Source organism: Cryptomeria japonica, chromosome 5, assembly GCF_030272615.1.
Source record: "Cryptomeria japonica chromosome 5, Sugi_1.0, whole genome shotgun sequence".
NCBI classification, from domain to species: Eukaryota; Viridiplantae; Streptophyta; class Pinopsida; order Cupressales; family Cupressaceae; genus Cryptomeria; species Cryptomeria japonica.
In genome coordinates, this window is record NC_081409.1 from 271,711,803 (window position 1) to 271,727,309 (window position 15,507).

The 15,507-nt window shown below is 35.9% G+C and overlaps 1 protein-coding gene across 1 annotated transcript; it reads right to left on the reverse strand.

Annotated features, from left to right (window-relative positions):
• Positions 1 to 3,934: 3,934 nt before the first annotated feature.
• On the reverse strand, positions 3,935 to 5,429 carry LOC131875866 (coniferyl alcohol acyltransferase-like). Its single transcript, XM_059220566.1, has 3 exons — positions 5,165 to 5,429; positions 4,989 to 5,116; positions 3,935 to 4,864 (listed from the first exon to the last, which is right to left on the reverse strand). The coding sequence occupies exons 1-3, from the start codon at positions 5,427 to 5,429 to the stop codon at positions 3,935 to 3,937; spliced, it is 1,323 nt and encodes a 440-aa protein (XP_059076549.1).
• Positions 5,430 to 15,507: the final 10,078 nt, after the last annotated feature.

Below are 15,507 nucleotides of genomic sequence, written 5' to 3' on the forward strand. Positions count from 1 at the left end.
TTTTGGAAGGAAAATAGATAATACTAATGAAAATGTTTGTTTTGCTCACCAAGAAAAACCTCTAAATAAGAGCTCTTCAAGAGGAGGTTATAATGATAGAGGCAAAGGTAGAGGTCAATGGAGGAAAAATGATAATCAAAATGATAGGCAACATTTATATTGTAAAAGATGTGGTAGAAAAGGAAGTCATGAAGCACATGAATGCAAGTTGTCATGGGATAAGATAGAAAGTTTTAAAGAAAATACTTTTAAGCAAAAAGATAAAATAAAAGTTTATAATGATGATAAACATTCAGATGATAAAATTCCAGGAGCAGCCCAATTTGCTTGTGATAGTGATGGTGATCAATATGTGCTTTCTGTTTTTGACTTTGCATCTAATTCCTCATGGTATGATTCTTGGATCTTAGATACTGGAGCCACACAACATATGACATTTTGGCGTGATTACTTTGAGGAATTTCATGAAAGTGCATGTGGTCCAATTTATTTAGCTGATAAATCAAGTCTCAAACCTATTGGAAAAGGAACTATTCGATTTAAGTTGCCTAATCTTCCAGACTTTGTGCTCCATGATGTATTGTTTATTCCTCAATTGCAACGTAATTTGTTATCACTAGTATTGATTCGACAACAAGGCTACTCTATTCTGTTAAAAGATGGGCAAGTTGTTGTTAGAAAACAATCAAATAATCAAATTGTATTCACTGGATGTGAGGATGGGAGATTATTAAAACTAAATGGCACTTCTTTTTCTAAAATTTTTGCATATCTTACTGAAGAAGGTAGTCTATCTCCTGTTCTTTTATGGCATGCAAGACTTGGGCATATTGGTTATGATAACATTCATATCTTGTAAAAGCATGGTGTTGATGGCTTACCTGTTTTGCCTAAAACAATTGAAAAATGTGAAGCATGTATTCTTGCCAAGCAACATAGAAATTCTTTTCCTCGCTCCACTTGGAGAGCACAAAGAAAATTGCAGCTTATTCATTCTGATTTATGTGGGCCTTTACCAATAAATTCTGTGGGAGGATCTAAGTATTTCATGTTGTTTATTGATGATTACAGTCGCATGACTTGGATTTATTTCTTGCAGCAAAAATCAGAAGCTTTTGAAATTTTTAAAAGGTTTCGTGTTATGATTGAAAAACAAGCTCAATCTCAAATTGGTACTCTTCGAACAGATAATGGTGGAGAATTTACTTCTCTAGTTTTTGAGGACTATCTACGTCAAAATGGGATGCAACATCATCTTACTGTTCCAGGTACTCCTCAACAAAACGGTGTTGTTGAACGAATGAATAGAACTATCATGAATATGGTCCGTGCAATGTTATATTTTAAAGGAATAAAATTACATTTTTGGGCTGAAGCAGCAAGAACTGCAGTTTATCTTCGTAATAGATCTCCATCATCTGCATTGCATCAATCTATTCCATATGAAGTGTGGTTTGGATATCCTCCTTCTGTTCGACATCTTCGCATTTTTGGTTCCACTTGCTATGCTTTAATTCCCAAGGACAAAAGAAGTAAGTTACAACATCACAGTATTAAGTGTATTTCTCTTGGTTATTCAGAATCTTCCAAAGCATATCGGTTGTATGATGAAGTCAACAAAACTTTCTTTATTACATGTGATGTTGTATTTGTTGAAACCTCCAACAATGCTGAAAATGATGAATGTAAATTCAAACAGCTTGATACAATTACAAATTTGTCTCCTTTGATAGAAAACTCTTGTGAGATTCCACATATAGAATCTATATCTCCAAGTGATATAATTCACGTTGCTCCATCAATAAATGACCAAGAAGAAGCCCATCATGATGAGCTTGAACTCTCTGAACTATTAACCACTGATACAACATCTAGTAATGCAATGGTCACATCTTTTGTGCAACCAAGGTCTTCTCATAAATGGGCAAAACAAGTCCAACAAACATTGAAAGATTTAAGACCTGATGAAATAGGTAAAATAGGTACAAGAAGCTCTTACAAAGCAAGGCTCCAAGCTCAAACCAATAGTGCAGATAACTTGGAGGCCATTGGTGAACTCAATCTCATAATTGACTCTGAACCGTCATCCTATAATGAAGCCAAAAATATTACAGTATGGAGGAAAGCTATGCAAGATGAGTATGATGCTCTTTTGAAAAATGGCACATGGCAGTTGGTTGATCCTCCACTTGGTTGTAAAGCTATTGGCTGCAAGTGGATTTTCAAGAATAAATATAAAGCAGATGGTACACTTGACAAACACAAAGCCCGACTTGTTGCCAAAGGTTATGCTCAAAAGGAGGGGATAGATTATGATGAAACCTTTGCACCTACTGCAAAATGGACCACCATTCATGCTTTGTTGGCCCTTGCAGCACAATATGGGTGGAAAATTCACCAAATGGATGTTAAAACGGCATTCTTAAATGGTGATCTCAAAGAATCAGTTTATATGACTCAACCAGATGGGTATGCAGTCAATGGAAAAGAACATCAGGTATGCAAGCTTGTCAAATCATTATATGGTTTGAAACAAGCTCCTCGAGCCTGGTATGAAAAACTTACCGAGTATCTTTTAAAGTTGAATTTCCAGCATTTTGGATTTGATGATGCCACACTTTTTGTTAAAAAACTTGATAAGATTATTGTCTATCTTATTGTTTATGTGGATGATTTATTTATCACTGGTCCCGATGAGAATAATATTCAAAATGTGAAAGAACAACTGAAGCAAGGTTTTGATATGACTGATTTGGGCCATCTTCATTACTATTTGGGTATTGAGGTAACTCAAACACCTCATTTTATATTTATCACCCAACAAAAATATATTGGTGAACTTTTGCATAAGTTTAGCATGGCTGATTGTAAACCCCTTAGTACTCCTATGGAGCAAAATCTTAAGCTCTCTTCAGATGACCCTTCGGCATTGGTTGATGCAACTATCTATAGGAAACTTGTTGGTAGTTTGATTTATGCTACAACTACCCATCCGGATATTTCTTTTGCTGTTGGAGTTCTTTCAAGGTTTATGCAACAACCTAGAGAAACTCATTGGTTAGCTGCCAAGCGCATTCTTTGCTATTTGCAAGGTACTCAGAACTATGGGCTCAAATACTCGAAGACAAACCAATTTTCTTTGGTTGGCTATTCCGATTCCGATTATGCAGGTGATTCTACAGATGGAAAATCTACATCCGGGTATTTAATGTATCTTGGATCTGCTCTCATCTCTTGGAGATCTAAAAAGCAATCTGTTCCAGCTACCTCTTCTTCCGAAGCTGAATATATGGCCGCCTTTGAAGCAACTCGGGAAATCTTATGGTTTCGAAGAATTCTTGAAGACTTTCAGACACCACAGATTTCATCAACTCCACTCTTTATTGACAATCAATCTGCTATCAAAATGGCTAAAAATCCAGTATTTCATGATCGCACCAAGCACATCAATACAAAGTTTCATTTGATTCGGCATTATGTGAAAGATGGCACCATATACCTTAAATATTGCCCCACTGCAGATCAACCAGCAGATATTCTTACCAAGACTTTGGGCAGAGAAAAGTTTGAGATGTTCAGAGAAATGCTTGGCTTAACCCCTTCAGTTTAAGGGGGGGATGTTAATATCTCTTCACGGGTTTATTTCTCTTCACGGGTTTAGTTTTATTTAGATTAATTTTTCATTAGTTTATTTATTAGGTTTTTCTGTTCTGGCAGTTTTGTATAACAGTTTACAACTGTTTTTGCCTCCTCTTTATATCTGCTTGTTTATTTTATTTTGGATGTACAGTTTTTTTATTGGAATACAAATTATATTCAGATTGCCATTCTTTCCATTCTTTTTTCTATCTGCTGCTAACAGAGATTCCAGATTTTTATTTTCTCCTAGGCTAACAAATCCTTCGGGGATCTTTATACTATAAACTCCCTAGTACTACCAGAAATTCATCTGACTGACCCTCACAAAAAAAAACTCAGGACCAGTTTCAATAGCATCTAAGTCCTTCTCAGCCATGTGCATATAAACCACCATATTCCCATCTCCCAGGGGACTCGCCTGCAACATCACATAACCTGCTGTTCCTCCCCATGGAAAATATACACTTGAAAACGTAGGCTTACCACATCCCAAGTCAAATTGATACAATGGAATCCTCACTCCCGACGACACCACCACGGCAGACCCTTCCTCCCCATAAACTCTCACTAACATCGCTGCTGGTCTCTTCTCCTCCACCCAATCCACGACGGACCTGAAGTATTCACTGTTTGCTGAAGCACTTATAACGTTACGTACGATTTCTGCTATCTTGCTTAATGGTTGCTCTAATATGTGCTCTGCATAACTCTCCTTGAAAGGAATTGCTATCACGTTTCCGAAGTAGGAAGGAGGGAGGTTCAGATATGCACGCCCGTCAATCGCGATACCAATTCTGATTGGTTCTGAAGAAGTCAAAGCTTGGGCTCGAGCAAAAAGTTTCCAGATATAGGAAGAGACTGCTTCCATCTTTGTTATGGGTTTGCCAACAGGGGGATTTTGTTGACTTTGGTTAGCCAGAGCCTGTAATTGGAGAAGCGTAGGAGCATCCAAATGATAGATGCGCCCAATTTGGGGTGGAGGAGGATCAGTGCGATAGAGAGCAGAGAAAGGCAGTGCCATGTAATGGCTATCAATGGCACCGGTGTTGAGAGGGTGTCGAGGATTGATGAGTGAGCGGTCAAAGCAAGGCGTGATAATAGAAGATGAGAGACCTTGAGCGGCCTCCGTCCATGCTTGAAAGAAAATAGTGCTGCTTATTCCATCTACTATTCTGTGATCAAAACAACAACCCACTACAATTCCTCCACACTTCATCCTCGTCACCTGCAAAAAATCATGGTCGCTTAGCTTCTTAATATTCTCACTAATATTCAACAATACTATTTAATTTTGTTCTGTATCCAATATGGAATTGCAGGACGTAAGTTGTGAGTAACTACTTACTTACCTGTACAGCAAGAACAGGAATACAATGAGGGGATTCTCCTTGGAGAGGGTGCCTCTTAGGAGTCAATTTGGCAGCACTAAAACTTGGCTGAGAGAAATCAAGATCCTTAATGGCTGCACCCGCTTCAGCTTCAATGAAGGGCACTCCTTGATTTTACCACTCTATCTCAGGCTCACCATTATGGCTGGTGATGAACCTTCCAGCCACGGGATAAAACAGTATTAGTGTCTCAGAGAGTGCCTTCTTGGTCGAGCTTGCCATCTCTTGGTATGTCTTATCTTGCACTCGTTTGTAAACAAAGAAGTGCCCCGGACTAATGGCAGGAACAGTGAGATCTATGTTGGAGCCCTTGAGCGTGCATTCTTTTGTGGGTACAGGCGATTTAATGATGGAGGTTCTTATGATCTCCACGCTAAAATCCATAAACATTTCTTTCTCCATGCTAATTACTAAGCACCACACCTACTATAATATCAAAATAGTTCAAATGAGACGTTCTGGAATAAGCAGAATATATGAAGAGTGACTAATGCTTGGTGTAATGGATGATACCACACATACATATATATAGTAGTCTGCAGGATCAAAGATCAAAAAACCAAAAAAACATTTCATAGTCTTCTCTAAACAGACGCTACCAGGAATTCTGATTGCATTTCCCGTTTTGAAACGGAAAACAAGCCCAAGAAATTCCAATGGCATTATTGAGTCCAGACAAAACTATGTTCGCTTCCCTCAATGGAGGAAAGTCTGAAGTGGGCAATGTCTGATGTGACATTATTGTTACTTGAGTGGTAATTTTGATTCATAAAATTTGTATTATTTCATCATTTCTTTCAAGACTCTTTTCTACATAAAATCCTCTCTCTAAAGTACTAAATTTAGATTGCATTCAAATTATCGAGAGATGAGAACTAGTTTGTTCATAATACTTGTGGGGTTTTATAGATGCTTTATTCCACCACGAATCAAGTGAAAAAACTTTATTTTTTTAAATCATTAGAGGGGCATTTAGTGTAAACATCTTTCAATGTAAATATTTATTTTTATTGTTGGTATCATTCTTGAAATTGTCTATTGTAGTTACCTTATACTCATTATGTTATGTTGTAGTGTAAAAGGTTGATAAAACAAACATTTATTTTTCCCTTTTTTCTTGTTTTTTTTTTTCATTCAACCATGTTTCTTTATGTATAGTGCAACCTAAACAATTAAACACTTCAATAAGATGTTAATAATTCATTACTCTATGATCAAGCATGGATACCTCCACATGTCTTCACATCAATGAAGAGTCAATCGTAGAATTTCATGTGGCTTAGTGCTTTAAGTTTAGTTGAACATTGTATATTAGAAAATATGTTTTATAAATATGGTAAAAAAATGAAACAAACCAAAACATCTTCATTCAATGAGCATTCTATTTCTAATTGTACAAGTCTATTGATAAAGTTAGGTTGTTTGATCTTTGGTAAGCTACACAAACTTGATCATGATTTCAGTATTGCTAATTTGACATCCTTCTAAACACATTTGACATAAATATCATATTTGTATTCATTAATTGGTTTGTGCATAAACATTTCAAATGGGTTGAAATGACATGGACGAATAGCAAGCTTCCATATGATTCTAGCTTGCATATGCTATGTCTAGTGAAAGTTGTTGTTTTAAGGGTATGCTCTCTTCAATTGACTTATAGCAATATTTTCCAAATTAGATGTGTATGTGTAAGCAATACAATTTAAAGATAATCATTTGTGGTAGATTAAAGATATAATATGACAAGAACACACAGATGGCAAACCTAACTATCCATTGCTTAGGATCAAATATGCTTTTTATATCCATAATTGCAATGCAAGTAGACTATGTGTTTATTTACGATTGGAATGGATAAAACTCAAGAGCCATCTATATGAATCCTCCATTTCAGCTCAGCTTGAACGCGGTATTTATAAGATGTGTACTATCGACATTTGTTAACACATGGATGGTTCTTATTGTGTTTCGTGAGGGTTTCTTCACTACTGTCATTGTTGAATTAAGGTGTGGTATTGTTTATTGGTTGTTTGGGGTTGTCTTGGTCCTTACCCCTCTTTCCACATCATTGTATCTTACCACCATGGCTAAGCGATTCCTCTCTTCTGTGGGGTTCTTGTGGAGATTCCTACTTGTTCATGGTGCCTTCCCGACCCTCTCTACATCTGGTGTCTTCCCGTCACTTTGTTCTGCGGAACCGTGAAGCTCCCAAGGGTGTGGGTGTCATTGTTGCTCGCCAATGCAGCTGCTCATTCTTGGTGGTTCAAATCGATGATTGTTGATACTGTGAAGTAGGTTGTGGCCCTTGCTGCTAGGTTCCTCCTACATAAACTTTGTGATTGTCTATTTTGGGCTCCTTTGCTATGTTTTTATGGCCCTCTGGAGGGGGACTTTTATGCTAGGCAAGGGGGTGTCCTTTGGTGTTATGGGTCTCTTGGGTGTGCTAGCCTTGTCTCCCACTCAGAGATCTTGTCTTTTAGCTCCCCCATTCTACTTGGAAGGTGAATGTGTTTGTTATTTTACTCCTTTCGGAGACCCTATAGAGGTGACTTTTGAAGCTGTGGTGCTAGCTAAGGTTTCTCTCTTCAATGGGTGTTTGTGGGATTTGTTTGCTTGTTCTTTTGGATGGTGACATGATTCCTAGTGGTAGCTCTCTTTATGCTGATGTGGGTGGACTTTGGATAGGTTCCAAGTGTTGGTTACTTTGCGGGTGTTTAACTAGGGATAGCTCTATTTTCTATGTGTCTACTTTGGTGTTGGATTGCTACTACTGATGGAGGATGTTGTCACCTTCAAATATCTTTGAATTTTCTCTCTTCTCCCCCCATCATTTGAAGGTGTTAAGAGTTTTGGGCTGGTGTTTGCTTCACCTTTGGTGGGTTCAGATGTGGGGGATGGTTGAGGACTCTTTTTGGGATTAGTTCGTTGTTTAGGAGAACATGGTTTTTCCTTTGAAGGAGCTTTGATGTGGTCAAGAGTGGGTTGGATGTGGTTTCATGCTAATGGCTGGTTACCTTGTGATCATCTAATTAGAGAGGGCTCTGCTACCTTCTTACTTTCTTCCTTGATAGTGTCAAACTTTCTTCAAGGGAAGCCATTTTCTTCTTGGACTAGTTCTTCCTTGTTGTCCATTGATGAGCTTAAAATATGCTCATAATTTGGATGTTATGATAAACTTTTAAATGCCTTTACTTTTGTTATTTCATGGATGTTCAGAATTTGTTGAAACCTTTTTGGGATATCCTGTAGCAAGATACTTTTATATTCCTGCAGCTCATTGTGTTGACTTGATTGCATTTATTGCCCCGTTGACTCCCTAAAATGACTGGTATATCGTATACAGTTTTTGAATGATGAAGTAGATTTAAATGTGTGATTAATGAATAGATATCATGTATGTGCCATACGCCTTTTTCTGTTGCCTGTTACCTTTTGTTTCGTAGGTTGTTGAAGAATGATCGAGTCAAGCGCAGCTGATCTTGGCCTTGCAGTAAAGTCCATTTCCTGCACGACTTCGAGGGAGCTCCAGCGAGGACTCTTTGACCGAAACCATGGGAAAGAATTTTAATGACAGTTAATCTGGAAAGAGTGGAGCGCTAGATTCTCTCTGGATCGGGTTGAATGCATAAATTCATTTATGGAGTTTGTTCCTTGATTCGGGGATATATTTTACTGCCACGTCTTTCCTTGATGGAGTTAGTTAGTTAGTTGCTATCTTGTTTATAAATAAAGTTCTCCTCCTGTGCGAAAAAAGGAGAGAGGAGAGTTAGAATAAGATAGAATCAGAGTAGTAGATATCATGTAAGAATCAATATGATAATGAAAGACATAATTTGTTTAACGAGAGACAGAGTTTGTTGTTAGTTTCCATATGAACAAAACAATCTTTATCATTCTGTTTTTATGAATAAAGTTCAATGAAGTTCTGAGTTTAGCATCTGCGTAATCAGGAGATGCTTGCTAAGGGGGCCCACTTAGTAGGTATCTGTAGCTAGTTAGTTAGTTGTTCTTTCCTGTTAAGCTTCAGTTTGCTTTCATCTTTAAAGTTTTTATACAAACTCAGCTTTACATTGCTCCTGCAGCACAAGGAATCCATCACTGTGCCTGTTCCTGCAGCATAAGGCCAGTTCATAGTTTGTGTTTCAGTTGTAGTTATCATGATTTCTGTTTTAATCAAATCATAGTTGAGTTAAAGAGCTTTGCATTACCTTCCTGTAGCGTAGGTAGAATTTCTTTCCAGTATGTATTTCTGCTAAGATTTGACCAAAATGAGTTCCTAGTACATATATTTTGCTGCGCCATTTAAAGTATACGTCCCCTGGTTTGACAAGTAAATGAACATCTACAGAGAGAGATATTGGTCACCTATTGGAATGCCCAATTCCCAGGGAAGGTTTTACTGTGATTTTCATATCCTTTTGTGGGTGTGACCATCCATTGTCTTCCTACGATTTCTTTTGTGGGTTGGTTCCTAGTCCACTCCATGACTGCTCTTCTTTATTCTTCTCTGGTGTGGCTAGGTGTTTCATCCTTTTGGGGTTGTTGGGTTCCTTCCAAAACTTGTTGCTTCTGAGACCTTTGTGGTCTCATCTTTTTTTGGAGCATTTTTTTGTAAAAGGAGGTGCTTTAGGTAAGTTGTGAGAAGCCTTTCAAAACTTGTTGTTTGTTTTTTGTTTCCTTGGCTGGCATGTTGCTAGAGAAAGTGTTTTTTGGTTGGAATATTGTTCAGGGTGATTTCCTAAACCCCTCTATTATGAAACAATAAGCCTTTTTAGGTGATTATTGAATCATATGTGCGAAATTTTTTAATGTGATTTTTATTCTAACAAAGCAACCATAAAATCCCTCTCTTGTAATGATCAAATTAGTTCTAACTTTCAATAAATTTCTTAGCACAACTTAGAATTCATGTTTTATGGAAAATATTTGATCCATAAATAATGTTAATAGAAATGATGAAAATATTGTAATAAATTCAATAATATTGTAACAAAATATTGATGTAAATGAATTAAATATTCAAGTTCATGTTTGTTTTATATATTTTGCTTCTATTTAATATTGAAAAATAAATTTATATTTAATTTACTATTTCGTTGATGCACTGAAATAATGCATAATATTATAATGAGGTTGCTCACCTCGAGCATAATCCAAGTCTTTGAAAATAGTGTTTGTGTCCTGCCAAGAAAAGAAAACTACAATGAGATATTTGTTGAAAAACATTACATTTGTCAATTAATTTTTAATTAGTTTATATTAATAAATAAAATAATAATAATTGAATAGTTAGTTGTTAGGAGTTTTTCTCGTAAGTAGGTTTTGAAAGTTTTGTATAGGAAAAGAAAAACTATAAAAACTCTAATATATATCAATGCATTATCATCCCAATTGAATCAATTGAATATCAATTTCAATATTAAAATTTTGTTCTCTTTTTCCCCTTTTGCGCTCTTATATGCGTATCAGAGCTCGACCTATACTCCTATGCATGTGCGCTAGTATAATATGGTCTGGTATGTGAGACTTCCAATGATACAATTATCATTGTATGGTTCACAATTATGAAGAATAAGAATTCATTGATTGCAACATTGAAGGTTCATAGGAGATACATTTTCCTGCATTATTAAGTCGTAGAGAATGGATACAAGTCTCTTGGCTAGCTATTAATGGTGTATATATCTGAATCATTTGTTAGCCCTATTTAAATTCCCTCTTATAATACATCTACAATATTCGCATTCTACCATTCTCTTGCACATCACAACATTGTGTGTGTTGAAAATTGTGTGAAAAGATCTATATTTCCATTGCCATAATCAAATTCTATGTGAAGTGAGTGAAGGAGATTCCTAAGATAGAGGAAGGTGATGAAGAGTTGGAAAGATGTAGATAAGCCAACTTTTGGTTTTTTGTGATTTTTTTTTTGAATGAACAAGTATTGTAATGTAAAGGGGAATGACTTAAATAACACACACTAAGCTTACACTTGTAGGCTTAAAAGTGTTAAACACTTAGAGTTGACTGACATTTTCTAGGGCTAATATGTTGCTTAAGGTGTGTGGTCACACTAAGTAAACACTTCTAGGCTTAAAAGTGTTAAACACTCAGAGTGAACTAGCATTCTCTAGGCTTAATACATGTTTCTTATTATGTGTGGTTTAAGGCTGGCCATGTAAAGGTGTTAAAAAAGGTTGCAAAAGAAGGCATATAGAGTGAAATCTGTTGAATTGAACATCTACTATCTTCTAGTTTGGGTAGAATTCCTAAACTATAATAAAATTCATTTTCAAACCATGGTTTCAAGAAGATGAATTCTCATGTTGGTGTGAAGATTGGCAATAAGAGAAGTAAATATTGCTACTTGAAATTAAAAAAAGTTAAAATCTCACATTGCAAAAGAGAGGCATTCGAAAAATTTGGTGATTTCTTTCCTTGTGTATGTGTATAAATTCTCTTTTCAATTGGATTGTAGATAATCACAGTTTCCCATCTTGTCAAATTGAGAAAGAGATTTCCTATTGGTGGTTTACAACACTCAACCATAAACCTAAACCTATATAAACAAAACTTGCTGGTAGACATTAATTTTAGCCATCAAATATTAGCAAATTGTCAAGTTGTTCATTTAAAGAAAAAGCTTTCGTCCACATTTTGGATGTCTCTTTTGTTGACACCTTGTATGTTTTTGATATTTATTATTTTCTTATCTTCTCAGTTTCATATAGTACAAGTTTGTAATGTAAACTATCTTTGGGTATTATAATTAAACATAAGCGATTGTAATTTATTTCTTGACCAATCAATAACACTTGCTTTGTATGTTGTAGCATAAGTTGGTCCTTTGCAAATACATCTTTGTGTTTGCAATATGTATTTGCCATGTAATCAACGTATTTGTATTGTGATCAATGAAAAAAAAATTCTATTGTGCAAAATTGAGTTCTATTTCAATTCATTTAGTTCTCTACATATTGTATGATCCATCCATCCACTCCAAGAAAAATTCCATCAATCCATTTCAACAAAAATTTCCTACCACTTGAAAGATTCTTGCACTGGATTATTATCGTATTAAATATTGTAGCTTCTTGTTTCATCTTAATTTGGTGGAGTCCTCTATTATACTATGGTAGATATATATTTGGATGTGGATGTGGCTGTTGCGTAGTCAAAGAAGAGAACTTTCAAGAAGTTTACTTTCAAAGGTATTGAACTCATTATGTTTTAGGATGATCTTGTTAAGCTCTTTCATGATTATTTTAGAAGAAGGTTCCAACGAGATTTGAAGAGGAAGCCAATGGTCTTCATCAAGAAAATGTGCCAAGCTAAGAAAGAAGCTCTTCCAGGTGAAAAGTGAGAAGTAGTGAAAACTCACCTCATGATGATGACATTGATGAAATATTTGTGTTTTAGAGAGTAGAGAAGATAACATATTGGAGGTTGGAATCAAATAGAGGTAGGAGGACACCTATCTCCCAAGCTAGCTTCTCTCTTAGGGATGGTTTATTCCATGGGAAGAACCTTTCACATTTATGTCCTTAAAGAAAAGAGGGGGCTTGGCACTATGTGTCCTTTCAAGAAGAAAGAGGGAGCTAGTTTTCTTGTGGATTTAATTGGTGTATTCACATTTGGTTGGTGATTTGTATAGTAGTTGAGGAGAAATTATATACATTTGGAGGAGATGTAAACTTTTGAAGGAAAGGTGTCTCATGTGTAGAACTAGAGGAGGCATTAGACACACTCAGAGGAGATATGGAACTTTGAAGGAAATGTGTCTCATTTTGCATGGAGGGTGGGACAACCTTCATGTTCTCTCATGTTGTGTAGATGGTTGTAACTTCTACAATGAGAAGTTTCATTGATGGCAGACAAATGAGCTTAATTGGAACTGTCATCAGGCATGAGCAGATGTTATCTTTGCAGTTCATGTAATTCAGATTGTAGTCCAAATATTATTGTAAGGTAGTGAACCTTCCCCGAGGGTTGGAGCCTTTTGGGTCATCATATTTTGAGCAGTGAGCTCTAGGAAGTGTGCTTGAATGCATGTGCATTCCCCATTGTAATATTTACACATACTATTGTAGAGTATCATCTTATTGTGGGTAGGTTCCCATTGTGGTTTTTCCCTTAACCGAGTTTTCCACGTCAAAAATAATGGTGTTATATGTGTTGCTGTTATTGTCTTTATCTTTATTCTTGTTGCAGTTCATCAGATCTGAGATTGTGCTTAATTTGTTTAGTTTGGTGAAAATTGATTCACTTTCCCCCTCTCATTTTTCTTTCATTGTTGTTGCCAACACCCCACACATATCAATTACCCTCTGTAATCATGCTCTTGAGAATGCATCCCCAACTGACTTAGAGTCCCTTCAACCTATGGTTGGGACATAGGAAATCTCCAACAAAACCAAATAACATAGATGGCAATGGCTTGTAAAAATCCACCATCTCTTGCCATGGGATCTCATAACCGCTAATCTCATCATCATCGAAAATCTACCTCAAAGCCTCTATACCTCCCTCCTCGGTGTGATCATATGGGACCAAATCTCTGACCACAAGAATCTTCAGGATCTGATAGGTATCCTCAGGAGTGACTATCATCTCACCAGTAGCCAAGTGCAAAATGTTGGTGTCGCTATGCTACCTCTCTGTCAATGTAGTCAGTAATCCCCTATTAATCCTATACTGGGGCATCTCAACCAAAGAAGACAATCTGCATCTAGCAATGATATCTAAATTGTCCTGCACCATATGGCAAATCAATCTCCAAGTCTTTGGGTATCACTCTCGAGACTATAGTACTCCTAAATTCTCCTACATTCATAACATATCGCAAATCAACATTTGATCAATCGGTTTCTCTATCAATATAATCAACTCAGGTGAGATTTCAATCAATCTCATTGAGCATCTATCATTGATTCTCATTCATCATAAAATCAATCATCATTTATTTTATCAAAAATCAACATGACAAAAGTTGTTGCAATCAAAAAATTTAAAAATCAAGGAGAAAAATCAAATTTTACATCGTTCTAATGTTGATGTGCTAAAATAGTATTTTTATGTGGTAAAATACTTAATGCGCTATAAAAATTATCTATGCGCTAAAATAGTGCTTCTATGCACTAATCTTTCCTATGCGTTAAAACAGTCTATCAATGCACTAAAACATGACACATATGTGCCAAATCCATAGATGCGCTACAAAACCCTATCTATGCACATACATAACACTCCTATGCACTAAAATTATGGCCTAGACATGCACTAGAATAGTAATTAGATGCGCTAAAACTAAATTCAAATGTGCTAAATCGAAATATTTTGTGTTTCAATCATGAAAAAATTGCAATTTTTTTTAAAAATTTAACAGAAAGAGGTTTTTTGAGGTACATACCGGGGTCCCATATGCGGTAGGTTGTTGGTATCGCCTAACTCACTTGAATCAATGAGTATGGTATGGGATCACGATCTTGCTTGAGATATTTTTTATTCAAACGCAATGCACAAATGAATTCAAATGAGCAATCTTTTTCACTTTTTACCCTTTTAAGGGGTTAAAAAGGAGGGTAATTAAGTAGGGTGTATTTTTCCACTTGATCAATCTAATTAATCGACAACATAATTCATCATTTCTATCGAGAGATGAATTAGTTAAAAAAATTAATTTTTTTTGAAAAATCATAAAAATTTTAAAAATCAACAAAAAATCCTAAAAGTTGAAAAAATATTTGATTCATCTCCTGAGGAGGCATACACACATCAGCACTCAACAATCAGTGTTATCAAGGGAAAAAAATGACACTTTTATCAGTATGTAGAGCAACTGGGCATCGAGTGAATTTTTCTTTGAACCAATGTATCCCTAACACATTGCTTCAAAGAGGGACACAATATATACACTAAAAAATTGCCCTGGAGAGAATTCATTAAATACAAATTTATTTAATTAATTAGTAATAAATTGAAATATTTATTTATATAGTTCATTTCTTTAATTCTTCCTATCATAATTCATTTCTTCCATTTTCTCTAATTAAATAAATAAATTTAATAATTTATTTTATTTAATTATTTCTTCCCATTAAAATTGCATTTTTAATTCAAATTGTCACATGACTCCTAATCCTCAACCACCTAACCTAACCCCTTTCTAACCTAACCCACCAAATCTAACTTTAGTTTTAACTAACCCTATCCTCTCCAACTTCCTTATCCTAACCTCCTATAGGTTGGTTACCCTCTCTTGAGGACACATGGCATCATTGCCTCACGTCCTCTTCCTCTATGCCACTTGTTCACTTGTGGGACAAGTGTGGCCCTCTTAGAAATTCCTCTATGTCACTTTTCCTAAAGATGACAAGTGTCATGTCTCCTTGATTCCCTCTAACCTCTTCATCTCTCACCGTTCATCTCTTAAGGCTAAATCTCAACCATTGAATCCTGCCACCTCACCTCTTGCCTT

Coding starts and splice junctions, on each gene's coding strand:
- LOC131875866 (XM_059220566.1), bottom strand. CDS start 5,429: ATGGAGAAAGAAATGTTTATGGATTTTAGCGTGGAGATCATAAGAACC. Junction 5,117..5,164: donor GTTCATCACCAGCCATAATG/GTGAGCCTGAGA, acceptor CCTTCATTGAAG/CTGAAGCGGGTGCAGCCATT. Junction 4,865..4,988: donor TTCCTGTTCTTGCTGTACAG/GTAAGTAAGTAG, acceptor GATTTTTTGCAG/GTGACGAGGATGAAGTGTGG.